Below are 26543 nucleotides of genomic sequence, written 5' to 3' on the forward strand. Positions count from 1 at the left end.
GGAGGCGGGGCGCACCGGCTTTGATCCACCAATAGAAGTGCAGCATCCGCGTCAGCCCCGCCCTTAAGGCAGCCTGGGGTCCGCCTTCGCCTTTGTTCACCAATAGGAGCGCGGCGTCCTAGTTAGCCCCGCCCCTCGGGCAGCCCAGAGCCCGCCTTCCGGCCAGATCCGCCGGCACCATCTAGGCTGCCTGGGGCGCCGTGGTGGGTACTCTGGGGCGCGCGAGGCCGGCGGGGAAGGGAGAGGGGCGTCGGGAAAGCCAGGCGAGAACGAAGATGGGGTCGGGGAGACAGAGGGGTGAGGCCCGGGGTCGGCCCCGTGAGCCCTGACGGAGAGCGGAGCTAGGGGTTCGGGGGAGGGTTGAAGTGAGGAAACTGAGCCCCAGAGAGGGGCCCCGCGCAGGCACACCTGGGCCTCGTCCCTCCACACACACTAATATTTTAAAGTCGTAATATGAGGTGGGAAAGATGCTCCTAGCCATACTGTTAGGGGAAAAACGCAAAATACCGCCCAAACTGTGGAAAACGGGGCTTTTGAAGACCACCCTTAGCCCGCCACGCTCAGCGCGCCCCTCTCGTGTACAGAACTGTCTTTACAAGTCCACGGCCCCATATCTGACAGCCCCGAGGCTACCTGTGATTAGAGTCCAGGATACCTCGGAATTTGGAAGAGTAAAATGGCGCATAAATTTCCATGTTATGTTGTATGTACTCTCACGGGCGCTTGGAACAGCATCTTAGAATCCAGTACACCCCATTTCCACAGATTACATATGTATATACACACACATACACGTACGTTTACATTGTGGGGCCACATGACAGTCCCAAACAGCTCCTCTTTAGGTCAGATCAGGTTTTCAAGTTTAAAAAGAAAGTTTTGCTTTCGGACTTTGGAGATTTGAGAATTGCAGTCATGGGACCTAGATCATGATTTTCTAGTTCACTCATTACTCTTGAGAGGACTGGGAGTGCCTTCAGAACAGAACTGTGTTTTCGTACTGTCTATTTCGTACATCTCCATTGCTTATTCGGTGTTACCTTCATCCTCAGCTTCTGTTTCCTTAGCTGCAAAGGAAACGCTTTCTTCCTAAGGTTCTGGTGAGGTTTACAAGAGGCGAGCGAAGCACCGGCCCTTTGTCTGCTACATGGCACAAATGATATGGCAGAACTTGGCTTATTACACAAGCATTTCTATTTTAAAATGATTTGGATAGGTAATACAAGTCTATGGTCAATCCCCTTCCATAGCCCCTCTTCGTAGAGACCACTGACATGATGTCTGTAAACAAGCACCTCTGTATTTATGTATCTCTTCAACTCCTGCTCTCCTGCCTGTTTTCTCCAAGTTATAGCACTTGATCCTATTCTATAAGCTCATCCTTCCCATTAATATTTATGTTGCCTGTTATTTCATATATTTACATTTTTCTTTGTTATATGTTAACACACTTGTGTGTGGAAATGTAAGCTTGAAGAAGAAAAATAAGGCCAACACTTATATATTACATTAAGAAATAGGATACATGTCTCCAAAGCCCCCATTGAATCCTTTTCTCCCCCTCCCAAAATATAACCACTGTCCTGAATATTTTATTACTCATTCTCTTGTTTTTCTTTGTAGTTTTTACTATCTGTGTATGTTTAATGAATGCAGTATATGGTTCTGCTGGTTTGGAATTTAATTTATTTAATTTTTTTGTGGCACTGGGGTTCCTGGAAACCCTTTTCTGGGCTACACTCCCAGACCTATATTTTTTATATTTTTATTTGGAAACAGGGTCTCAAGCCAGCGGGGCTGGCTTCGAACCTGCGTGATCCTCCTGTCTCCGCTTCCCAAGCGCGGGGATTACAAGCTGCTGTAAATGGAATCATAGTATACATTTTGTGTGGTTTACTTTTTAACACTTAATGTGTTTTTGAGAAGCATCTATGTTGACGTCAGTAGTTCTTCATTTTTCTTCATTGCTGTTTTGAATTCCGTGGTGTAATTATAATCACTTTATGTAGCTGTTCTTCAGTGGATAGGCATTCATTCTGTTGCAAGACTTTTGTTATTAACATGATTTTTTAATATAAACATATGTTTCCTAGGGAAAATGCAGAAGTTTCTGTAAGATGTATACCAAATAGTGGATTTGGGGGGTATGCAAAATGCTGGTAATATTCAAATTGTTATCTGAAGTGGTCCTAAGAATTTATACTCTTATCAGTAGTAGATGAAAGCTTCGGCTTTAGTCATTCTTTAAGATTTTATCTACTGCCTAATAAAATTGAGATGGGACATCTTTTTAATGTACTTATTTTTCATTTTCATTTGTGCATCCTCTTTTTGTAAAATTTCTGTTGCTTTTTTTTTTTTTTTTTTTTTTGGTGGTACTGGGGTTCCTGGAAACCCTTCTACCTCTGGGCTACACTCCCAGGCCTATAATATATATATATATATATATATATATATATATATATATATATATATGTGTGTGTGTGTGTGTGTGTGTGTGTGTGTGTGTGTGTGTGTATACATATATATATATTTTAAACAGAGTCTCTGAAGCCAGCGGGTCTGGCTTCAAACCTGTGCGGATCCTCCTGTCTCCACCTCCCAAGTGCGGAAATTACAAGCATGCGCCACCACGCCCGGCTTGTTGCTCATTTTTTAAAATTTTATTTTCCATCCTGACTTGTAGGAGTCCTTTATATATGCTGAATATAAGTATTTTGTGGCTTATATGCATTTCCTATTCTTATTTGTGGTAGCATTTAGCAGGACTTTATTCATTATTAATTTGAAAAGTTTAAAAAAATCTTACCTAATGGTCCTGGTCTTTAAATTGGAACATTTAGTCCATTTTGTTCATTGTTATTACTAACCTAATTGGATTTATTTCTCCTAACTTATTTTTTTATGGTTGTTATTCCTAGTTTCTGTTTTTTCTCATTACATTATTTTCTTTTATTAACTTGGAAATTATATACTTTTTGGTGTGTGTGTGTGTGAAAGAGAGAGAGAGGGTGTGTGTGTGTGTGTGTGTGTGTTTGTGTGATACTGGGAATTAAACTCAAGGGTATTCTACCTCTGAGCTGCACCTTCAGCCCTATTTTATTTTTTATTTTGAAACGGCCTCACTAAGTTGCTGAGGTTGGCTGGCAACCTGCAATCCTCTTGTTTCAGCCTTCAAGTACTAAGATTACAAGTGTATGCCACCACGCCTGTGTCTATTTCTGTTTTTTAAGTGGTCGCTCTAGAAATTGTAAAATACAAATGTAAAATTCATAAGTGTTTTGATTCTCAAAACGATCACAAAAATGTTAGAACACTTAATTCTACTGGTCACTCTCCTCCCAATTTAAATGCTATTATTTTTGTATAATTTAATTTAAAAATTCTCTGAAGTAGCATTTTTTTAGTGTTTTATACAGCATCAAATCAACTTGAATTTAAGAATTTAACTATGTATTTACCAGTCTCATTTTAGCTTGCATTTTAGACCTTACAACTAGTATTGTTTTCTTCCTAAAATATATGCTCTGGATTTTTCTTTAGTGAGGATCTGTTGGTCACTTTTTCTCTTTTTGTTGTTTGGAGATGTTTTTATTTCACCCTCAGTCTTTGATTGGGTGTCAAATGATCCCTCTAAGGACACACCCTCCTAGCATATTGAAGATGCTGTCCGGGCCTCAGATGTAGCTCAGTGGCAAAGCACCTGCTTTGCGGGTACGGCACTCGGGGTTCGATCCCCAGTTCCAAAAAGACAACAACAACAAAAACAAAAGACCCCCTGGAAAAAAAGATCCCCTGAAGGTGCTGTCCCACTGTAACAGACTCCCACTGTTGCTGTTGTAAAGTCAGCCGTCAGTCTAATTGTTGCTCTTTTGAAAGTACTCTGACCTTTTCTTTGGTGGCTTTTCATCTTTGGTGTTCTGGACTTTTCATCGTGATGTGCCACGATAGATATTTTAAAGTTTATCTTGCTTGACATTTGATGGGGATCATCATTCTTATCGTTTGTCCCCACGTCAAGCCTCAGTGATACACTCGTTCCTTTTTGCTGGATCCATTCAGTAAACTGCTTGCTGGACTCTTTTTTTTTTCATCTCCCCAGCGCCAGAGCTGTTGTCTGTCCAAAATACAAATCAGCTATATTATTTTCCTGCTTTACGACCCTTAGTTTGGAAATCCTGAGTTCTGAAGTTTCTAAAAGTCCAAATGCCTCATCTGGTTTATTGTGTCCCCATATCCTCTGGCAAATAAGGACTGATCAGTTCATAAAAGTAGAATGGATGGACAAAGGGACCTGACCCTATTAATAGGAAATAAACCTGGTTACTTGCTGGATCTGAGCCTGGGAGGGAGAAGGGCCGAGTTTGATGCTTAGGTGTGTGTTTTGTATGGCCTGCACTATCTAAACCAGATGAGTCACAAAGAGAAAGATTCAAGGAGAAGGAGGGCTAAAGATAGCAGGAAAAGAGGAAGAGTCATATTTAGACTGACTCCTGTTGAGGTGGGGATGCTAGGGAGATATTCTGGAAGATGTTCTGCAGGCAGTTGGAGAAACTGGTCATGAACTAGTCCATCTTTCAGTTCAGAGGTCCAATTGGTGATACCATTGAAAAAGAATAGCAGTAGCCAGCTGTGGTGGCACACATCTGTATTCTCAGTACTTGGGAGGCTGAGACAGGAGGATCACAGGTTCTCAGCCAGCCAGCCTTAGCAATTTAGATCCTCAACAACTTAGACTCTGTTAAAAAAAAAAAAGAAAGAAAAAGAACCAGGGGTGTAGCTCAGAGGTAGAACACTATCCCTGGATTCAGTCCTCATTACCCCCACAAAAAAAAAAAAGAAAGAAAAAAAGAATAGCAGCAGGTTTTTTTGTGTGTATCTTTTGCCTGGAAGATACTTCTTATTATCTCTGCTTCATAGATGAACAGACTGAGCATGTAGGCTAAAATGTTTCTATACTCTAATTTGCTCAAGGTAACAGTGAATTTCTTGTTCAATCAGGGCATCTCCTGAAGTAAATGTTAGCACCTTAGAATTCTGAGTCTGGCTGCAGTTAGAGCCTCCAGGAGAGGGGCCCCCAGAATCTGCATTTTAATATGCAAGTCAGATGACTCTTAAGATCAGGCAGGTCTGGCAAGCACTGGTCCCAGAGCCACCTGTCTGGTTTCAAACATACTCTCTTAATCCCTGTACTGCACTGCCTCTTTGTGGCAGGAACAGGTGTTTTGATCACTTATTGTAGCATATGTTCTTTGTGGTTTGTGGGAAGATGCCATTTTATTAGAGAGCAGGGGAACTATTAAAAATAACTCCCTGTCCTACCCTGACAACTAACTTATGAGGTTTGGGGAGAGGAGAAGGAAATTAACATTGATTAAGGATTTTTCTAAGCAATGAATATTGTTATAATTTTATAGAGAGAAAACGGGGTCTCAGCTAAATTTCCCCACGGCCGTGGATCTGGTAAGTAGCTAAGCCCAGGTTCAGCTCAGAATTATTTAATAGTAAAAATAGCTGGCACTTATTTAGTGCTTAGCATGTTACCCTGATATTATTCTGAGGCAGATGTTTCTATGGTATTCCCACTTCACAGATCAGGGACTGAAGCCCGTGGAGACCCAGGTTGCTCAGTTCCACTCTTAGTGAGTGGTGGAGCCCGGCTGGCTTCAGAATCCATGCTCCTCACCGTGGCACATTATGCCTAGCGCCTGACCATGCTTGCTTCACTTTAGTGGCTTTTTTTTTTCACTTTTGATTTTGTTCATTTTATAAACCACAATAAACTTATATTTGTTAATGTAAATTAATACAAAACCTTGGACGGTGTTTTTGGTGCTTAGGGACGACTGGGTCACGTCTCCTTCTCTTTCAGCGGCTGCCAACATGCAGGGCAGTACGAAGAGAGGGGGCGCCATGACCGACGTCCATCGGCGGTTCCTCCAGTTGCTCATGACTCATGGCGTGCTGGAAGAATGGGAAGTCAAGCGCCTGCAGGTGCACTGCTACAAGGTCCACGACAGTAAGTGTCGTTTCCCTGTTTCCAGCGTGTTCAGATGCTGTTGCCTGGGCACTAGTGACATTGGTATAATACCATGAGACAAGTTAACCAGTTGTGCTGACCCAGCATTCAGGTGTCTTTACAGCTTAAACCAGCTCTCTTTCTGGTCTCATCTTCCAACCTCATCCCCCACCCCCAAGTAAATCTGACATGTAGTCAGATTTACTTTTTTTATGGATAAAAACTTCTGAACGCTGAAGCTGTAAAGTCATTGTTCACACTAAGGTGCCAACACGTGCAATATTGGTAGGTCTTGTTGAGTTTTAATATGGGTTGATCTTGTTGAATGGAAAGAAGTTAAATTATATGTACTGTATGATGTCATTCTGTTAATTTTTTTTTAATACAACCTGATTTTCGTTGCTTAGGAATAAACCTGCCAGGAAGAGTATAAAAGGGGCCTGGAGGGACATGGAACATACTTGTGAGACTCCTGGTTTTGGTCAGGGGAGGATTGGGAGTGGGTGGTCAGTAAATATCAAAGGACACCTAGTCTTTATCCTGTAGTGCTTTTTTATTAGAAAGAATACTTGAAGCTGGGCATGGTGGTGCATGCCTGTAATCCCAGTACTTGGGAGGCTGAGACGGAGGATCACAGGCTCGAGGACAGTCTCATCAAGTATCAAGAGTCGTTGGCCTAGTGAGACCCTGTTTCAAAATTAAAAAAAAAAAAAAGACTGGGGTGTAGCTCAGAAGGTAGAAGGTCCTGGGTTCAATCCCTAGTCTCACACACACACACACACGCCCACAGAATATTTGAAGCAAACAAACATGGTATCATCGCACTGTCTCATGCTATCACTTCTGATTCACGATTCGTGGAAATACAAGTGTTGTTTTCGTCTTTCTGTATTTTTGCTGTTTCAGGCAGCATTCTCACTGCTGTGATCTGAACACCTCACATGCACAACTCTAGAGGAAGGAAGAGTTATTTGCTCATAGTTCTGATGGTCGCAGTTCATGTTAGACAGGCTTCCAAGGAGGAGCTGGGGCTGTAGGTCCTCACGGAATGAGGGCCAGGAGCAGAGAGCAGGAGGAGAGAGCATGTTATCAGCTCATGGCGGCGGGCAGAGAGAAGAGCAAAAGGTCTGAAAGGGAGGGTGAGAGCCGGGTGCTCCCGCTGGATGGGTTGGCCTGCGTGTGTAACACACACACGCACACGCACATGCGCTGTGCTTGGCCACACCCCCAGGGACCCACCTCCAAGCTTGGCTTCCTCCAGAACAAGACATCTGGGGACATTTTACTTTTAAGCCATAATTTTATGTTTAAGGGAAAAATAGGAAAAAAAAAATAACTTAGAGATGAGCCAAGGCAGGAGGAGGGAGAAGAGGGAATGGGGGCTGAGGGGTGCAAAGTACACAGGTGAGTGGGCATGAGAAAAAGTGCCACACTTAGAGAAGTATAATCGCTTGTGGCACGGTAGGGTTAGAAGTCAAATCCAGAGAGCCAGTTGCTGAGTAGGGGTAAGAGGAGGAGACAGCATGGAGACAGCTCTGTTTGCAAGATGTGCAAAGGAAGAATGAGAGAAGGTGGCGTCCAGCGTGTTCTTCAGGGCCCCCGTCCACCGAGGCACTCCATGCACATCCCACAGCTCAGGGGTGCACAGGAACAAGTTAGAGACCAGGAGGGGGCTCACAGTAAGGAACTCTGCTTGGCTGGGCTTACTTTATGGGCCCAGATGTCCCAGACCTACGAAAAACACGCCTTGGGAAAGCCTAGGCAGGAGTTAGGATGTGTGGGGAGGGATTGAGTTCTGGAGGGGGTTCATAGATCGTGAGGAACCCTGTGTGCCATAGCCTTGGGCTTTTACTTAATCCCTCGAAGGCTTTAAAGGAGGAAAGCAGTGGAATTAGTGCTGTTCGAGAACCATCCCTCCGGCGTGTGAAAGTCTGTGCTGTAGGTGCCTGAACTGTGGTGGTAGGGGTCTTCGGTGACTTTATTGAAGGTGAACCTGGCACTTGTCAACCTAGCATCTTCTTCTCTTTAAAGGTTTTTTTTTTCCCCCCTGTGGTACTGGGACTTGAACCCAGAAGCTTCCGACCTCTAAACTACACTCCTAGCCCAATTTCATTTCTTATTTGGAAACAGAGTTTTGCTAAATTGCTGAGAGCCCTGCTCAGTTGCTGACGCTGGCCTTGAACCTGTTATCTTTCTGTTCCAGCCTCCCAAGTATTGCTACCACAAGCGTGTGCTTGGCTTTTATAACAGGGTTTTTTGTTTGTTTCTTTGTTTTTGGTACTGGGGATAGAGGCATTCTACCTCCTAGATACACCCCGCTTTTTTTTTTTTTTAAGTATTGGAGACTGAACCCATTCTACCCCTGAGCTATACCACCCACCCTATTATTTATTTTTTCTTTTGAAACAGCGTCTCACTAAGTTACGGAGGGCCTCACTAGGTAGCTGAGACTGCCTGCGCTCCTCCTGTCTCAGCCTCCCAAGTACTGGGATTACAAGTGTGTGCCACCATGCCTGGCTACAACAGAACTTTTAAGCTGCCCCTCAGTGCCCTTCAGTGATGGGCTTAAGACAGACTTAATCTGTGTTGATAGTTCATTCCTCTCCGTTTGAGTTTCTCATATAAGTTCTGAATGTGAGCTTTAATGTTGATGGGGAAGTTTCACAATTTGGTGCAAGGAGCCACATGATAACAGTACTCAGAATGAAAGTGTTTTTTGCCTTTATTTGACCTTTAAAATTGTTATGATCTAATTTAGGAAAGTCCGGTAGAATGTGTCTAGGAATTGATTGACAGTGGTCCCTCTTAACTGCTGGGGGTATATTCCATAACCTCCCATCCCCAGTGGATACCTGAACCTGGATAGTACTGAGCGTGTGTGTGTGTGTGTGTGTGTGTGTGTGTGTGTGTGTGTGTGTGTTCATACATACATGCACATATACCTGTGATTAAGTTTAATTTATAAATTAGACACAGTAAGATAATAACAACTGATGAAAGTAGCACAATTATAATAATATACTATAATGAAGTTTTGTCATTGTGGTGCCTCTTTATCTCTGTCTTCCTTTCTCAGAAAATGTTATTGTACTATACTGACCCTGACCATGGTGAGTAAAACTTTGGAAAGAAAAACCATGAATAAGGTTGGGGACTCCTGTGTTTTTCACACTCTTTACCATTTGCACCTAGATACAGTTGTGGAGAGGGTGAACAGGATATAACAATGGAGTATTTTCTCTCATCTGTCATTTAAAAAAAAAAAAAAGCTTGTTCCCAAGCATTGTAGTTACTAGAGAGTTGTTTTGTTTTGTTTTTCTTTTTGGTACTTAGGATGGAAGCCAGGGGCATTCTACCTCTGAGCTATTCCCTCAGTCCTGTTCTTTTACTTTGAAACAGGGTCTTTCTAGGTTGCTGAGGCTGGCTATGAACCTGCCACCCTCCTGAATCAGCCTCCCAAGTACTGGGATTACAAATGTGCGCCACCACGCCCAGCTGAGAGAGATTTTAAAACAAATGATAGTAAGATATTATTTAATATGAAGTTTCATACTTACAGGACCTAATATTATTACTTTCCCAGAATTTGAAGAGCTGCCTAGGAAAGTCCCCTGTATCAAGTGGGAAAGCATTTCACCTCTAAGTGAACTGTGAAACAAAGGAGTAATTGAAAGCGCAAGCTATTCTAATTGCCATTTCCCAGGGTTGGTTCAGTTATCAAAATACTTAATTTGGGATTTCGTTTGGGCCCTTTTCTCATTTTCCTTGTGGGGAAACACAATCAAAATTCTCCTGGCAGGTGAGGAGCTCAGATTTTGTTCTGAAGCTCTGGTCTTGGGCTGGGCTTGGCCTTTCAGGAAGGCACTGGCACCTGTTCTTAGAGGACCTTGGGTTTTGAGCCAGAGCTTGCAGCCATTCAGGTGTTCATGTCGGGAGAGCATCAGGTTTACAAAAGTGTGTTTTCTTGGTCTGGTAAAGCCCTGTGCTGTGTGTACGGGACTTGGAACAGGCGCAGCATCAGGGAGGGGCTCTGGGCCGGAACCCCGCCCCAGACTCACCTGAAGTCTGCTGAGGAGAGGGATGGTAAGGACAATAGTTGTGAAATTAACTTCCAAATGAATACTTCTTCATCAGTTTATCAGTATAAAAAGTTATGAATGAAATATTTTACATTTCTAAAAGTATATCTTTGGAATCCAGTGTGTATTCTACACTTAGAGCATGTCTTAGTTTAGACTGGCCACATTTTACGCGCTCGGTGCCACATGAGATCTTGTAGACCATCCCCAGCCAAGGCTCGTCTGCCGCCTCCTGGTTAGGTCCAGGCCAGGCCTTGTGGGTTGCAGGAGCCACCTAGAAGTGGTGGTGTGTGCTCTGCACCCTCTCAGGGGAGCACTGTGTGGAGTAGGTGGTGTCTGCTAGGCTTCCCCACCATGATGTGTTTTTCCCCCCTGCGTGATTAAGAAGGATTCTGTGGGATGCTATTTGGAAACAAGGTAAATACCCCATTCCCATCCCACTGTGGTGCACAAGCTTTAACATCCATTGGTATTTCTTCCCTAAATTTGTTCTTTCTTTAATGCTTACTGGATTGCTGTGAGGTACTGCTGTCTGCTGCCCGGCATTGACATTCTGTAGTGGGATTTTGAATCTCTTCTGTTCTAAGGGCAAAGGAGGTAAAATATCTAAAAGTTTAGATTAAAAAAATTAAAATTTGAGATTTTTTTTAGAGAGCATAATAAGTAATATGATGTTTGGACAAAAACCTACTTAAGTGAAATGCTTGTACCAAAAATAGGTTAATGAATGCAGAATCACTGGAACCTTGAAGTTCGGTAAATCTTTCCATTTTTGATCCTATCCTTTATCTGCCTTCAACTTGGGTTTGTTTTTAGCGTGCTAATTTACGTGACTGTGCGCGCTTCATTGTGCTGGTGACACTCCAGGCCTCGTGAGCATTGTTAGGCCGCACACGGTCATGGTGAGTCACCGTGACATCAACACTGTAGGTTAGTGCTCCATCCTGTGTCCGCAGTCACGTCTGTGAGCATCTTCTCTTCCTGAGGAAGACTCGGTAATCATTAGAAGCTGCCTCCAGATGGAATTTACCTATAGTGTCAGTGACTTCACTGTACATTTCTCCCCTTTGGCTGTGATGAAAAGTTAATAATAAGCTCACCACTGTCAGAGCCAGCTGGCTTTCGTTAATCAAGGAGGGTTAAGTCTATGACTATAAGCCGGGCGTGGTGGCGCACGCTTGTAATCTCAGCATTTGGGAGGCTGAGACTGGAGGATCGTGGTTCACGGACAGCCTCAGCTACTTAGTGAGGCACTTTGCAACTCAGTGAGACCCTGTTTCAAATATAAAAAGACTAAAAAATAGGGCTGGGGGTGTAGTTCGGAGATACAAGCCCCTGGGTTCCATCCCTGGTACTGCAAAAATAAATAAATAAATAAAAATTTAAAAAGTTTGATCATAACTGAAAAGGGGCCAAAAATGAGCACGTAAAGTAATATCTAATGTGTGGCTTGATGAAGTTTTCAACAGACAGAATTTACAGCAAGTTGTTGTTATGTGCTTAGATGAATCTTTGGGTTCAGGAAGCTCTGTAACCTGAGAATGGGGCTCGCAGGGCGTGGTGGCGCATGCTTGTAATCCTAGCATTTGGGAGGTGGAGACAGGAGGATTATGGTTTGTGGACAGCCTCAGCTACTTAGGCCCTTTGCAACTCAGTGAGACCCTGTTTCAAAAATAAAAAAGGCTAAAAAATAGGGCTGGGGATGTAGGTTGGAAGTAGAATGCCCCTGGGTTCCATCCCCAGTACTGAAAAAAAGAAAAAAAAAAAACAAAAAGAAAGGGGCAGAGGTCCCAATATGCCCTTCGAGGGCACACTCCCAGTGAGGTTCTTCCTTCGGGTTGTCCCCCCTCCCGCAGGTTTCACCATCTCCCATGGCCTGGACCAGTCCTTCGCCACAAGCCTTGGGAGACATTCAAGAGCCAGTGAGTGGGCCTAGCATGCCAGCTGTATGTACGAGGACACGATGGGAGCGAGACAGACAGTTGCGGCCTGGGGCTCTCACTGGAGGGAGCGACTTGTGTACAAGTGGTGTGGCAGTGAGGGGCTCTGGGTGCTGTGAAGGGCTCCGGTCAGGCCTGTGGAGGTGTCGCTGGTGCTGCCTGCCTGGCCAGGGCTCTGCAGATCCCGGGGAGACCCGCTCCCCTGGAGGAAGCACAGCCAGAGAGCCGAGGGGAGGAGCTTCGCGCAGGTGGCACCTGGAGTACAGAGGAGAAGGGCACGCGGAGGGGACAGCATCGCGTTGGGCACAGGTGGGGAGCCACTTTGGCATGAGGGCAGGATCTTGGTATCTGGCTCTGCCTGGGCTGCGTATGGAGGCCCATGCAGGGACCACAGCAGGCTGCTCCACATCCTGGGTGCGAGGTGGGGCTTGGAAGAGGCCTGAGATCAAATCAGGGGCCAGCGGGACAGGGGCAGACTGGAGTCGTCTCCCCCAGGACCACACAGCTATGCCCACAGCCCCAGTTAGAGCACACACAGGCCACTCACTCTGAGCTGCGCTGGCAGGGACCCCGCATCCCTGTGTTTCGGTGGTGACCCCAAGGCAGGCAGAGGAGAGGAAAGGCTCCCTGTGCCCTATGCAGGCTCTTGGCCTGGGAGGCCGGAGGCAGGTGGACAAGAAGCAGCCACCCATGGGATGGTGATGGTGTGTATGTGCTTTCCTCTGGTCCTAAGTTGGAAACAGGGACGCTGTTAATATTAACCAGATCCTGGTATTTTGGGCCAGTTATTACAGGGGCTATTGTTTGGCTTCCTGGACTGGTTGCTGGAGATGGTGTTCTGACTTTCTGTAAATCTAAATTCTAAGTAGGAAGTTGGCTTCCTGGGCAGGTGCTGCTGCTAATGGGTTGGTTTCCAGGCCTGGTTGCTATAGACTTGGTCTGAGTTCTTTTCATATCTGATTTGGCCATACACTATGTATGTCTTCTCTCAAAAGATTGTGGCACAGTCCGTTCCTTTGAGTTGTTTATAGTCCAGCCTGGGTGAGAAACAGTGCCTATCTGGTGGATCAGGGCACTCAGGGGCCTCCTTAATCACCATCTCTCCTTATAGCAGGGTTCCAGCCCATATAAGAATTTGAAAACTGGAGGAGTGTCAGTGGTATTTAGCTTACAGGCATGGTTTGTTTGCCCTACAGTGTTTCTTATTTTTAAAAGTTAATTACTAGAGCTGGGCGTGGTGGCACATGCTTGTAATCCCTGTGCTTGGGAGGCTGAGATAGGAGGATCGCACAGGTTCGAAGCTAGCCTCGGCTACTTAGTGAGACCCTGTTTCCAAATAAAATATAAAAATAGGTCTGGGAGTATACCCCGGAGGTAGAAAGCCTCTGGGTTCCACCCCTAGTCCCACCATAAAAAAAAAAAAAAGTTAATTACTAGCTGGACATGGTAGCACATGCTTGTAATCCCCATGCTTGGGAGGTGGAGACGGGAGGATTGCGCTGGTTTGAAGCCAGCCTTGCTGGCTTAAGAGACCCTGTTTCCAAATTTAAAATATATATAAAATAGGTTTGGGGGTGTAGCCTGGAGGTAGAAGGGTTTCCAGGAACCCTAGTGCCACCAAAAAAAAAAAAAGAAAAAAAGTTAATTACTATCCAGGCACGGTGGTAATATATACCTGTAATCTCAGTGTTTGGGAGGCTGAGACAGGAGGATTGCGGGCTTGAGACCAGTCTCAGCAACTGAGCGAGGTCCCTTGCAAGATCTTCTTTCAAAATAAAATAGGGCTGGGGGTATACTTGGAGATAGAATGCCTCTGGGTTCAGGCTTTAGTACCTCCCCAAAGCTAATTACCACATTAAAAAAAAAAAAAAAGAACCCTAACCCATTATCAGGAGTTTTTTCATAAAACAATATGAGCACTTGACAGATAGCATGGCCCTGACTTTGCTGGGACTCAGGTTCTGGACATAGCTACGCTTCCTGCCTGTGCTGTAGGCAGCAGATTCCTGTCTCAGCAAGTTTGGCACGAGACAATCTGAGGTGGAGGAAGATTACACAGCAGGGATAGTGCTGAGTTGCTGTGGTTTCAGTTGCCTGGATGGCCAAAGAGCCTCTTCTCCCTTCTGTGAGTCCCTCATCAGCATCTAGGCTCCAGGGTGGGGGGCAGAGCATGAGGGTCAGACTTGCTACTCATTAGCAATCACTAGATCATGGGGCCACCCATTTTCCAAGAGGATTCAAGTGAACCGCACTTGAGCAGTGTCAGTGAAGTCCTGCTGACGGGCTCACGGTTTCTTTACCTGACTCCTGCTGTAGTTCAGAACTTCATCCCGATGAGCAAGTGCCAGCAGGAGGACAGGCTGGCAGTGCTGGACAGCAGCCCGCTGGCCAGGGCAGTGCTCCCTAGGTGGGCTTGCTGTGCAGAGGCAACAGCAAGGCCCATCACCACGCAGCGGTGCTCGCCTGGGCCCCGGCACTTGCTGCGTGCAGCCAAGATCAGGGCTGGTGCCAAGTGCCGTGCGGTGTTTCATGCCGCCCCGTCACTTGAGTGTTGCCAAGTAGACTTTCCAGTTGAAATGATCTTTTGATTTTTCAAACAACAGTTTTTGTGTGCTTGGAGCAGTTCTCAGAACACAACATCTAAAAACAAACAATCTGTTAGTACTAAGTCTGTTCCTCCGTATCTGTAGGGCCCTGAGCAATCCTCCTGGCCCAGGTACTCGTTTTTTTTCTTCCAACTCATACTCCTGAGGGCTGAGGAGTCAGGCTATGTGGCTCCTGAGTACCAAAAACTTTGTACTATGGAAGAAAGCCAAGCATAGGAGCGGAGAGAAGAGGGAACCGAACAGTGAAGCTGTGTGCGTCCGTCACCCCGTCCAGGGATGGTGAGGTCACAGTCAGCCTGCTTCCTCTGGACTTCTGTCTGCTTACCCCAGGCCATTTTGGAGTAATTCTCAGACATCATTGCGTATCTTTTTTTCTTTGTGGTACTGGAGATTGGACCTGTTGGGGTGGGTGTTCTGCTGCGCTGAGCTTTACCCCAGCCCCTTTTTTATTATTATTTATTATTTATTTTGTGGTACTGGGAATAGAACCCTGGGCAGTCTACCTCTGAGTTATACCCCAGCCTGATTTTATTCTCATTCTCTCTCTCCTCTCTCTCTCTCTCTCTCTCTCTCTCTCTCTCTCTCTCTTTTTGGTGGTACTGGGGATGGAACCCTTCTACCTCCGGGCGACACTCCCAGACCTATTTTATATTTTATTTGGAAACAGAGTCCCTTAAGCCAGCAAGGCTGGCTTTGAACTTGCGCGATCCTCCTGTCTCCGCCTCCCAAGTGCAGGGATTATAGGCATGCACCACCATGTCCGGCGATTTTCTCTTTTAAAAAAGGGTCTCACTATGTTGCAGAGAGCCTAAGTTCCTGAGGCTGGCCACAAACCTACAATCCTCCTGTCTCAGCTTCTCAAGTACTAAGGTTACACATGTGTGCCACCACACCCGTCTTACTGTGCTCATCGGCCCCATCTCAGCCTCCTCAGCACTGGGATCTCAGGTATGTGCCACTCACTAGGCTAGACAATTGCATCTCTAAGTATTTTAGTCATCTTTTTTGTTTCTGTGACCAAAAACCTTGATAAGCACAACTTAGAGGCAGAAAGGTTTATTTGGGGTAACGGTTTCAGAGGTCAGTGCATGACCAGCCGGGTCCAAGGCAGGGACCGCAGAGGTAGCACTTCAGAGTGTCTTGGAGGAGGAAAAGTGGCTCTCGCCTCATGGCAGTCAGGAAGCAGAGGGGTCAGGGAGTGTGGGGGACAGGAATAGATATAGTCCCTAAGGCCGCTTGCCCCAGCTTTCAACCTGGCTACATAGCCCAGCACATGAGTTTCTTTGGGGAGCGTTTTAAATCCAAACTAGAACACTGAGTAAGAATTAAAAAAAGAATAGTCAAGTGTTTGTCCTTGCATTAAGTGGCCAGCTGTTGGTCCAGACTCTTGCTTCCTGGCCCTATGACTTGAGTTAGTCCTTCAACTCTCTCTTTGTCTCCTCTTGAAAAGCAGGGGCAGTGATTCTTCCTGGCTTGCCTGGGCAGTGGTTCTTGAGGGCCTGCTGGACAAAGGAGGAGTACAGTAGCACAGGAACTGATATGAGTTGTTAGCTGTGTCAGGAGTTGAATTATGCACTACTCACCACATAATGAAAACTGTCCTTCCATCCCCTGCTGCTCCTTTGGGCGGAGCAGGTGTGCCTGCCGCCCTCTAGAAGTGCCCTTGATGGTCTTCTTCTGTGCACCTGCATGTCTGAAGGTCAGGATAATCTCTTTCCCCAGGCAACTGGAGAAGTGAGAGGTCAGGGCCCTCATCCTGCCTGCCAGGCTTTCCTTCCTCCCAGCCCAGGGCTCTGCTCTCCTGGGGCAGCCCTCTGGGGCTGTGTATGGTGCAGGGCTCAGCTCGCTCCCGCCTCAGCACCGCCCCAGCAGGGCCACCTGCCTGCCCCGTCCCTGAGAGGCTGTCCAGAGCCAAGACGGCCCACAGAGGCTGGGCCCTTGGGTCTTATTTTTGCCCTTATTTTTCCATCTAAAAATAGCATTTTCTATCTTTGGTGTCTAATTTAGAAGAAAACTATTTGCTGGTCAGAGATGAGGGCAGCCCACTTCCTGGCTGCCTGCTGTTCAGGAGCCTCTGGGAAGCAGGGACCCTGATTTAACCAGCAGCGGTTTATTGGTAAAGTGAGGTTAAAATCTCATTTTTAAAAGAAAAGGAGAAAATATTTTCATAGGCAGAAAAAAAAAGTCTTTGAGTGAATCAAAACCCCTCTCCCAGAGGAGGAGAGTCCTGCTTTGTCTGGTACCACCCCAGCCCATCCACTGCCCGGAGTCCTGCTTGAGCTGCCCCCATGGCCCGGCATTCCTGATAGGGGAGAGGAGTGCCGTCCTCTGCTGGGTCCTCCCTTTCCTCAGCTCCTGCCCTGGGCTGTGTGCCGACCACACGGGGCCTGGCCCAGCGATCGGGCTGTACCAGACCTGGTTTCTGGCATGTCTCCTTGAGCACCTCTGGTGTCTTTTTGGGGTGTTCCTCAGGTGTTTTCCACATCCCCCACTGGTGGAACCCCTTCTGTGACTCTAAAGCTGCATGGTCAGGTGCCAGAGGCAAGGTGACTGCTGGGCTCTGAGGTTGCTCTACAGAGCTTAGTGCCCAGGGCTCTGAGGTTGCTCTATAGAGCTTAGTGCCCAGTGGCTGGGGTTCTGGAGTCACAGGCCTCAGCTCAATTTCCAAGTTAGGAAAACTCTGAGCAGGCATGTCTTCTCTGCAGGCCTCTGTGTATAAGAAGATATTAATAACTGTCTGTATGGTTATTGTTTCTGTGCTGATGAAATACAAACGAGGTGAGTTGCAGGCTTGAATCTGCAGGCCTGTTTGAGCTGGACAGTCGCTGCTGTCTCCAGTGCCCATGAGAAATGCAGAGGTGGCTGCTTCCAGTAGAGAACACAGGCGGGGCTGTGCAAAAAAGGCTCACCTTGCCTGCTTCAGTGTGGTGCCTGCTGTCCTGGTCTGGGTGTCTGCTCCTGAGAGGCAGCAGCAGTGGCCAGGCCAGGGCCCGTTCCTCTCCTGGTAGCTCGGTGCTCCATGTTGCTGACTGCTGGTCAGCGGGGCCCAGGGAGCCAGCCCCTGATCCATCTCTCCCTGCAAATCACCAGATATTTTGCTACTTCTGGAAGCCTCTTTGTGATCGTGTATACTATATATGTATGTGTGTTTCTCAGTTGGTTCAGGATTCTGAGGAGAGGAGCAGTGTTACTAATCAGCTCTCTAAAGCCCTCAAGGTGGGATTTCACAGCTGGCAAGCATTACTTCAAAGTCACTTGACAGTCTTTAGCTCCGAACTTTGCATGCTTGTGGGCCATGAACTGTTGCAGCCAGGCGCCTTTAGTGCTGGGGGTCCTGCAGCCTTGCTCACTGTACCATCCCCACAATGAGCTCCAGGAACAGAGGAGATCACACACACACAACACACACACACACACACACACACACACACACACACACACACTTAATGGCTAGAGTCTTGTTAGGAAGGACACTGGCTGCCAGGTAGCCAGGCATTGCCATGTGACTTCTGTGGTGTGGCCACATGGTCACTGGAGTGAGGAAGGCTGTGCTTCCAAGCCAGGGAAGACAGCTGGGAAGCCGCTGGCCTGTCAGGATCGGGAGGCTGGGGCCGGAGCTCGGGGTGATTGCAGAGAGAAGGCTGGAGGTAGAGTGTGCTAGACACATGTGAGCTGGGAGGCCCTCAGGCCTGTGGCCTCAGAGATGAGAGGGGGACCCGCCTGGGGCCGTCAGAGAGCTGCAGAGCCCGAGCCTGAGCCTCCGCTGCTGGCCCAGTGTCCTGGTACTGCTGCTGTTGCCACTGAAACACAAAGCCAGTTGAGGGTGCATGGGGGGGTGCACGATCCAGGAGTTTATACTCTAGTAATGATGGAGAAAGAGATACTGTGTTACCAGGGCATCTGAGGAACAGCACAGGCCGCCAGTGGTGGAGGACATGCTTGTGGCCTGCTGGGGCTTGTGTGAAGGAGAGGGCTCAGGCTGAAAGCTGGTAGAGCGGCAGGAAGGGGCTGCTTTCTCTCAGTGCTGCAGGTGCCGGGGAGAGGGCAGGAGGCTGTTGGCTCCTCTCCACACTGACACTGACACGGGGTGTTTGGAAAGTCCAGTGTAGTAGAATGCCTCTCATCTCCCACGGAGTACGTTTTTCTGAATGACACCCAGGAGGGACCACTTTGGTATAAAATGTGAATCGTCACTTTGAGACTTTGAGACTTGCCACTGCATCGTACTGGGTGGCCGGGGTGAGTCCTGCCCACGAGGGTCCTGTCACTTGCCCAGAGAAGCCTGGCCACCTCCACTTTGGTGCTCCAGAGCTGGGAACTTTGTGGGGCAGAAGGGCTCTGGTGCAATGCCAGGTGCAGGCAGGGCAGAGCAGCCAGGCTGCACGCACGCCTGAAGAGAGCTGCGGGCAGGGGTGAGGAGCTCTGGAGTTGGCTGCAGCCAGGAGGTGCCGAGGGGAGGGAGGAGGAGGCAGGAAGGGGGCCTAGGCTCACCGGCCAGTTTCCAGCGGCCGTACCAGATTTCATTGTCAAGCTTCCCCTTCAATTTTGCCATATCCATGTTCCACCTGTTGATTAATGCTAATTATTACTAATTTTAAAATTTAAATGGCTTAAAAAAAAAGCAATACATTAAGCAATTGTATTTAGAAAGGAAGGTTAGATGCCAGCTGTGAATTGCACCTTGGTATCACCGTTGTGGTTTTGGTTCTTAGCCCTGCAGCCGGCCTCCTTGTCGGAGCGTTTAAGCCTGGGGTGTCACTGTCCTTTACATGGCCACGTCTTCCTGTGGTACCAATGTGACATTTAGTTTTTATTCACTTTAGGTACACAGGTAGCTTAGGAATTCCTTCTCTCCATGAGAAGTCAAACGTAGACAGAGGTCGGGCCCTGCCATGACCTCATCTCGTTCCTTCCTCGGGCGGCCTTCGGCAGGGGCTGGGGCAGAGAGCTGGTGGCCTTCCGGCCTCTTCCTCTCAGTATTGTTTTGTTGATTCTGTTACAGTATTTCACATAATTGGTAGCATATTGTCTATTTTTTCTGCCAAGTGATTTTTTTTTCAGGGTGATTTTTAAAAACATATCTTTTGAGCCAGGCGTGATAGCACACACTTGTAACCCCAGTCCTTGGGAGGCTAGGACAGAAGGATCACAGGCTCACGGCCAGCCTCAGCAACTTTGTGAGGCCCTCTGCAACTTAGTGAGACCCTGTTTTAAAATAAAGGAATAAAAAAGGTCTGGGGATGTAGCTTGGAGAAAGAATGCCCCTGGGTTCAATCCACAAGAGCACAAAAAAAAAGCCCATAGCTTTTTTTTTTTTTTTTTTTTTTTTTGGTGGTACTGGGGTTCCTGGAAGCCCTTCTACCTCTGGGCTACACTTCCAGACCTATTTTTTACATTTTTATTTGAAAACAGGGTCTCTTAAGCCAGCGCACGCGGCTGGCTTCGAACCTGCGCGATCTTCCTGTCTCTGCCTCCCAAGCGCGGGGATTACAAGCATGCGCCACCATGCCCGGCAGCCCATAGCTTTTGAAATAAATTATTTTAATAAGTGAAAATAGTAATACATCCTCTTGGTTTAGTGGGTAGGTACTATGCCAAGTGCAATCCCAAGACAAAGCTGACCACGTCCCTCCTGTTTCCAGCATCGAGGGCCACTGTCTGTAGGGGATGGCCACGTGTCCCCCAGCCAGAGGGCTCTGTGAGTGCCCACCTCCCACTGCAGCCTCAGCTGTCCTCCTTCCTCCCCCAGCTAATCAGTGTCCCTCCCCCAGCCACCTAGAGTACAGCTCTGTGGTCTGCTTCATAGACTTATGGCCCGGCAGCGGGCTTTGGCTTCTACCTCTTGCTGGCAGCTTGCTGGTGGACAGGCCAAGCTCAGTGCCAGAGCCAGGCTTTCTACTGGCTCGGGCCAGGTGGAGTGACTCTGGGCTCACCTCCCTGCATCTCAGCCTCTTACCTGTACTCAGGAGGGTGCAAGGCCAAGGGGGACCTGAAGGAGGACTGATCACTGCTGCCTGAAAGGCCAGTGCTGGGAACAGGCTCTCTACGCGAGCCCGCGTTCTCGCCTTGTGGTTGTTCTTTACCATCGTACCCTGAGTGGTCAGTAGATGGTTGGATATTGAATAAAAGGAAAAAGGAACGATGACATCCTGCATGTGTGTGGATGTGCAGGGACAGAGGCTTGTGTGGGACACAGCAGAGGAGCGGGGGCATGGAGTCGCATGTAGTGGGAGCTCGCTGCAGGTCTGAGCACGGCGAGCAGGTCTTGAAGGTGCACGTGGAGGAAGGCTGGTTGGCAGCAGGGAGCTGAGGGGGACGCAGGCTGCGGGCTGGGAGCAGACACAGGGAGACCCTGGCAGTCTCTGTGGTCTCAGATACCATCTCCTGGGGCCTCTGCCTCACTACACCCTCCCTCTGTCACCTACCTATCTTTCAATACTCCAGGAAGAAAGAAACCTCAGTGTTGGCACTCACCTGAGAGAGCGGAGCCCATGCCCATTTCTGGCCGGGCAGCCTCTGTGTGTTCAGATGCAGTCATGATTGAGACAAGCGACACTTTTAAATGAAGCTCCCTCTCTCCCTTTGCCTGTTTACTTCCAGGCAGTGCTACCGTAGAGAAGTTGGATGACTTCATCAACAACATTAACAGCGTCTTGGAGTCCTTATATATAGAGATAAAGAAAGGAATCACGGAAGATGATGGGAGACCCATTTATGCACTGGTACGTGCAAGGCAGTGCCCTCTAGTGGCGATTGTGGGGACCTGAACAGAGATGGGGTGGTTTCTGTACAGTGGAAGCCCAGCCCTGTCCCTGCTTGACACTGGCTCAGAGGGAGTGTGTGTGGGGGGGACAACAGTAAAGTAACCATCAGGTGAGGGGCTCAGCTTCATTTTTGTGTCCTTATTTTTTAGGTGAATCTTGCTACAACCTCAATTTCCAAAATGGCCACAGATTTTGCAGAGAATGAACTGGAGCTGTTTAGAAAGGCTGTAAGTATAGTCAATCCCGTCTGCCCATGGCCACCGCCCTGCTTTGGGCAGTTTTCGGGGTGCCTGCCTCGCCGGTCTGCCTTTGTGGCTCCTGTGTGGTCTCTGCCTGGCCCAGCCCGCCCTCCGCCCTCCTGCCTTCCCTGCCCACCCTCCTGTGGGGAGAAGAGATCCTCCCCACTCATCCCCACCCTTCTCACCTCCACCACTTGAGGGAGGAGGGGCGGGCGTTTAATTCTGGATACCGAGATTGCTGATCTGGGTGTCTTACGGGGTGGCCTTGCGTCAGTAAGACTGGGCGCTTGCAACTTGCGATGATGCGGTTGTTTTCCTGAAGGGCCGCGTGTGAGTCTGCCAGTAGCACGAGGAGCATTACCGCGAGCCTGCCAGAACTGGGCCGGTCGTTAAAAAGTTGTTTTTGCCGATGTAATAGAGCAATGTGTTACCTGATCTCTCTTCCAGTTGGAACTGATTATTGACTCAGAAACTGGCTTTGCCTCTTCCACAAACATCTTGAACTTGGTTGACCAACTGAAGAGCAAGAAGATGAGGAAGAAGGAGGCCGAGTATGTGCTCCAGAAGTTCGTGCAGAACAAGTGGCTGATTGAGGTACCCGGACGGCTTCCGCGGCCTGCCTCACTGTTTAGACTCATTTTTTCCTCCCAACCCATATTTGTATCCAACTCCTGGCTGGTGAGCTGGGCCCCTTTGTGCCCCTTCTCTGCTGCAATACCCTCCGTGGCCCCAGGAGGAAGACTTGGGTTCCCCCATCGACTCACATGATGTGTCCAGGGTGGCGAGCCAGGAGCTGGCCCCAGGAGGCCCCTGAGCCTCTGGTCCCCAGGCTGTGAGGCAGGGCGGGTCCGTGGTTAAGGGCAGACTCCAGCCTCGGACCTGGGTCTGGTTCTGGTCTGGGAGGCCTGACTTTCCCTGCCCGTGACTGGGGAGTCATGGAAGAAGCAGGAAGGAGACAGTGTAGTAAGACACTGGTGCTGGGCAGCAGGTGCACAGGGTCTCTGCTGTGACCGTCATGGTATGGTGTCCACGTTGTATTATTCAGGGCTGGTGCTCAGGGCTCTTAGACAGTGGTCCTTAAGGAAGAAGTCAAAAGCCTGGGCCCACATTGGGAGGATGGCTTTGAAAATCTGGGGAGATGGCCGGGCGAGGGGACTTGAGAAGGACAGAACAGACGTTTAAGTGCTTTTTCCACTAAGGACAACACTGTTTCCCAGAAGCCCAGGTGAGCTTGGCGTCTGCCCCACAAGCGGGCTGTGCCTACAGCTGGGCGGGGTGTGCTCACATCACCCAGCTCCCTCCCTGTGTGGCTGGCCCTGTGGAGGGCCGCGGCCCCAGCAGTCCTTCACTTTCTTCCTGGGGCCTGTCTCTGGCTTCTCCTAGCGCCCATGCAGTCTGACCTGACTTCTGTTAGGGGGTGCCTTCTGGGCAGGGCCCAGAGTGAGGGCAGGGCTGGAGCTCCTGGTGAGTGTCCCCATCTGCTGGGCACCTCCTGCGTGGCACATCGTGAGTCCTGGTGTCAGGGTCCATTAGCTGGGTTAGCCGGCTGCAGCTCAGTGGTCTGGTGACATCCTGCCGTAGGCCCTGGTTTGGTGTCTGCAAGGCCTATCCATTGCTTCTGCCGTTTTCCCTCCTCTCTGAGTGGATCTGGCAGTGTGGAATGGTAGCTGACCATCCTCTCTGTGTGCTGTCTGGGGCTATGACTTCATTGCCGGCCCTGTGGGAGAGTGCGCCTGGCACCTGTAGATGCCCATAAGCACTTGTCATAGGAACTGGACAAGCAGATGAGGGTGCAGAGGAACGAGGCCACTGAGCCCTTAGAAAGCGCTAGAAGAAGCCCTTGCCCCCAGTGGCGGCATCCCTTTGCTCAGCCCTGTGCTGCCCAGCAGGCTAATGACAGGCAAGGCTGCTGCTGGATGCCTTGGACCCAGCTTTGGATCCCGGCTCCGGTCCTCTCTTGCCTTCCTCGGCTAAATAGAGGCCAGTGCTGCCGTCTTCAGGGTGGCTCTTGAGGGTGACCGTGAGCTTCACCTGTGAGCCACCTTCGAGCAGAAGCGCACCTGTAAGAGCGCTCCTGATGCACCCCACGTGTCTCCCTTAGCTCCCGTAGCGCTGCCTCCATCCCGGCGAGGCATTGGGGTGGCCACGTACCTCGGCTCTCCCAGGGGCCTCAGCTGTGGTGCGTGGATCACACCAGTTGTGAGAGGTGGGAAGTCAGGCTTCCTTTGGAGACTGCCATGCATGCTGTGCTTTGGGGCCTGACCCTGTCCTTTCTGGACCCCTCCAGCTTCATCTTGAAGAGCATGTCTGGGCATGATCCCGCTGGTCCTCGGAGGCCTCAGGGAGTAAGGGTGCTGGTGGGAGGAGCAGGAGTGGAGGTGCTCGGCGTGCTGTCTTGGGGCAGCCTTGGGAGACTGCCTCTCCTTGCCCCTCACTGTCCTCCCCTCCCGAAGGCTGTCAAAGCATCCTGCTCAGAGCTGCAGCGAGTGACTGCACCTGTGAATGCATAAGCAAGGTGCTGAGAAAACTGGGGGCCAAGGGGGTCCCGTGTCCATTGTCTTTTAGGTCTTGGCCTTAGTTTGCCCGGCTTGAGGCTCTGCCAAGGGCTCGTCACTGACTGGCTGGCTGGGTGGCGAAAGCCCGCAGTGGCCAGGAGATGCAGACTCGGCGTCTCCCTGGGCTTGGCAGTGGGCTGCAAAGGGACAGCCACGGAGCCCACAGGCCCTGGCTGAGGTGGCCGCCATCCGCTCTGTCCCTGCAGAAGGAGGGGGAGTTCACCTTGCATGGCCGGGCCATCCTGGAGATGGAGCAGTACATCCGGGAGATGCACCCCGACGCCGTGAAGATCTGCAACATCTGCCACGGCCTCCTCATCCAGGTGCCTTGGGCGGGGTCTGGGCGGGTGGGTAGGCCTCTGGCACGACCCTGGTGTCCTCTCTCCTGAGCTGACGGAGGCTGTCTCCTTGGATGGGGCACGGGTGGCTCTCCCCTGCAGCCCACGTGATTGCTCCTACTTTCCTCCTCCTGACCCTTGGTGCTAGTCCAGGGCTCCTATTTCCTTCTTCTTCAGAAAGGCTCTCCAAAGGCTGTGTGGCCAGTGCTGTCTTGGCAGTTCTGTGACGAAGGTCTTTCTGTGTCAGCCACTGTTTTTCCAAGTCATGGTTTGCACTGCCTGCTTTGCAGGGCTTTACAACACTGAACAGTGCTGGGCGTGTGTGCTTCCTTCTTTCGAGTTTTACCACCCTGTACTTAAGCTCTCCAGGATGGGCCTCTGCACATCTGCTGTGGTGCTTGGGGATGACTTGTGTGGGTCAGACCCCAGCTTTAATCTGGGGCCTGGGAGATCAGCCTATATAGCCTGCTGTCAGTTGCTCACAGCTTCCTTGAAGGTTGATGCAACATGGAGGTCCATGTAAGCACCACGGTCATCATCTTTTCTTGCTTCAGGGTCAAAACTGTGAAACCTGTGGCATCAGGATGCACTTACCGTGCGTGGCCAAGTATTTCCAGTCGAATCCGGAACCACGCTGTCCCCACTGTAACGACTACTGGCCTCACGAGATCCCAGGTATGGGGCCCAAGGTGCCGGTGGGGGGGCGGGGCTGCAGGACACCCCGCAGGCCCGTAGTGCTGCTGCCGGCCCTGGCCCCGAGGGCGCCCTGGGTGATGGGTGCTTGGAAGGACTCCAGGTGTGTGACCAGCTGAAGCAGCAGGTGCAGGCTGATCTGCCTGCCCAGGCTTCGGGGCCCTAAAACCCAGCGGGAATTCCAAGATGTAGTGTCTAGACAAGCTGGCTCTCTGCAGCCATCTCAGGAGGGGACGTGGAAGCGGGGTCTGCAGCTCCCTCATCTGTTGTCTGAGCTGGGGCTGATGCTGCCTCGCTTGCGGGGTTGGGGGGTTAGCAGAGAAGTGTTAGAGAAGCAGGCGGGCATCCTTGGTGCAGGGACCCTGCTGTAGATGTGAGCTAGCACCACTGTGCGGCCACCCCAGCCATTCACTGAGCCTTCCTGGTCTTTTCTGGCCACAGAGCTCTACGACCCTGAGAAGGAGAGGGAAGCTGCTGCCTCCAAATCGAACCGGAAGTCCCTGCGGTCCAGGCAGCAGTAGCCGGTGCCCGCGAAGGTGTCCCTGCCCTTTGTGGCCCAAGCCCCGCAGCCCCTGTGGGTGAGGCCGTCGGCGTTTCATGTTGCACACTGACCTCAGCCCTTGTTTTTATGTTTGTTGTTAACGAGTTTGGAATAAAAGCATCCTAGAGCTGCTGCCACCTCAGTCTGCGCGCTCAACCCTCCTGTGTGAGGGTCTCGTGGCTGCCACAGGGTAACTCAGACCCCTTGGTTTGGGTGCGAGTGGGTGGAACTAGCGGGGCTCCTGCCTGCCAGTGTCCTGAGCTGGGGTCATCCCTGGCGCAGGCAGCCGCTGCCCTACCCAGCTTTGGCCAGCTAGGATCCGAGAGCCTTGGTCTTGGCATCCTAGCGCCCCATAGTCACGACCCTGCTGTGGCCCAGGGTACGTGTGGCCCAGGACCAGCTGAACCTGCTCTTCCCGCAGGGTCTTTGGCCCCTCTTGGAGTCTGGAGGCACTGTCTATCCAGCTGCTCCAGCTTCCCACCAGGCAGGCTGCCCAGGCCCTCTCCATGGCTCCCACTGCTCACGTGGTTGGGTCTAACTCCTCTGGTGACCTAGGCAAGGGGCAGCTCACCGCGCCCAGCTTTGCACCTCTCCCTCCACCACGAGCAGGTGCTCCTTGCAGGCGTCAGCTCATCAGCTGGGGGCTCCTTGCCTGCTGCACCTGCCAGCTCTGGGTCTTGGCTTTCACCACTGCGGTCCAGACCCTCACCCTGCATTTCCTTGGTCACGGCCCTCACCTCTGCTCCGATTCCTGCCTGCCTCTTCTACC

At 49.7% G+C, this 26543-nt stretch overlaps 1 protein-coding gene across 1 annotated transcript; it reads left to right on the top strand.

Annotated features, from left to right (window-relative positions):
* Positions 1-5883: 5883 nt before the first annotated feature.
* NSMCE1 (NSE1 homolog, SMC5-SMC6 complex component) lies at positions 5884-25754 on the top strand (the record flags this gene model as incomplete). Its single annotated transcript, XM_080703918.1, has 7 exons — positions 5884-6019; positions 21245-21366; positions 21558-21635; positions 22095-22241; positions 24409-24525; positions 25095-25215; positions 25675-25754. The coding sequence occupies 7 exons, from the start codon at positions 5884-5886 to the stop codon at positions 25752-25754; spliced, it is 801 nt and encodes a 266-aa protein (XP_080560044.1).
* Positions 25755-26543: the final 789 nt, after the last annotated feature.

Source organism: Muscardinus avellanarius (genome assembly GCF_963383645.1).
Source record: "Muscardinus avellanarius genome assembly, chromosome: 10".
Classification (NCBI taxonomy): domain Eukaryota; kingdom Metazoa; phylum Chordata; class Mammalia; order Rodentia; family Gliridae; genus Muscardinus; species Muscardinus avellanarius.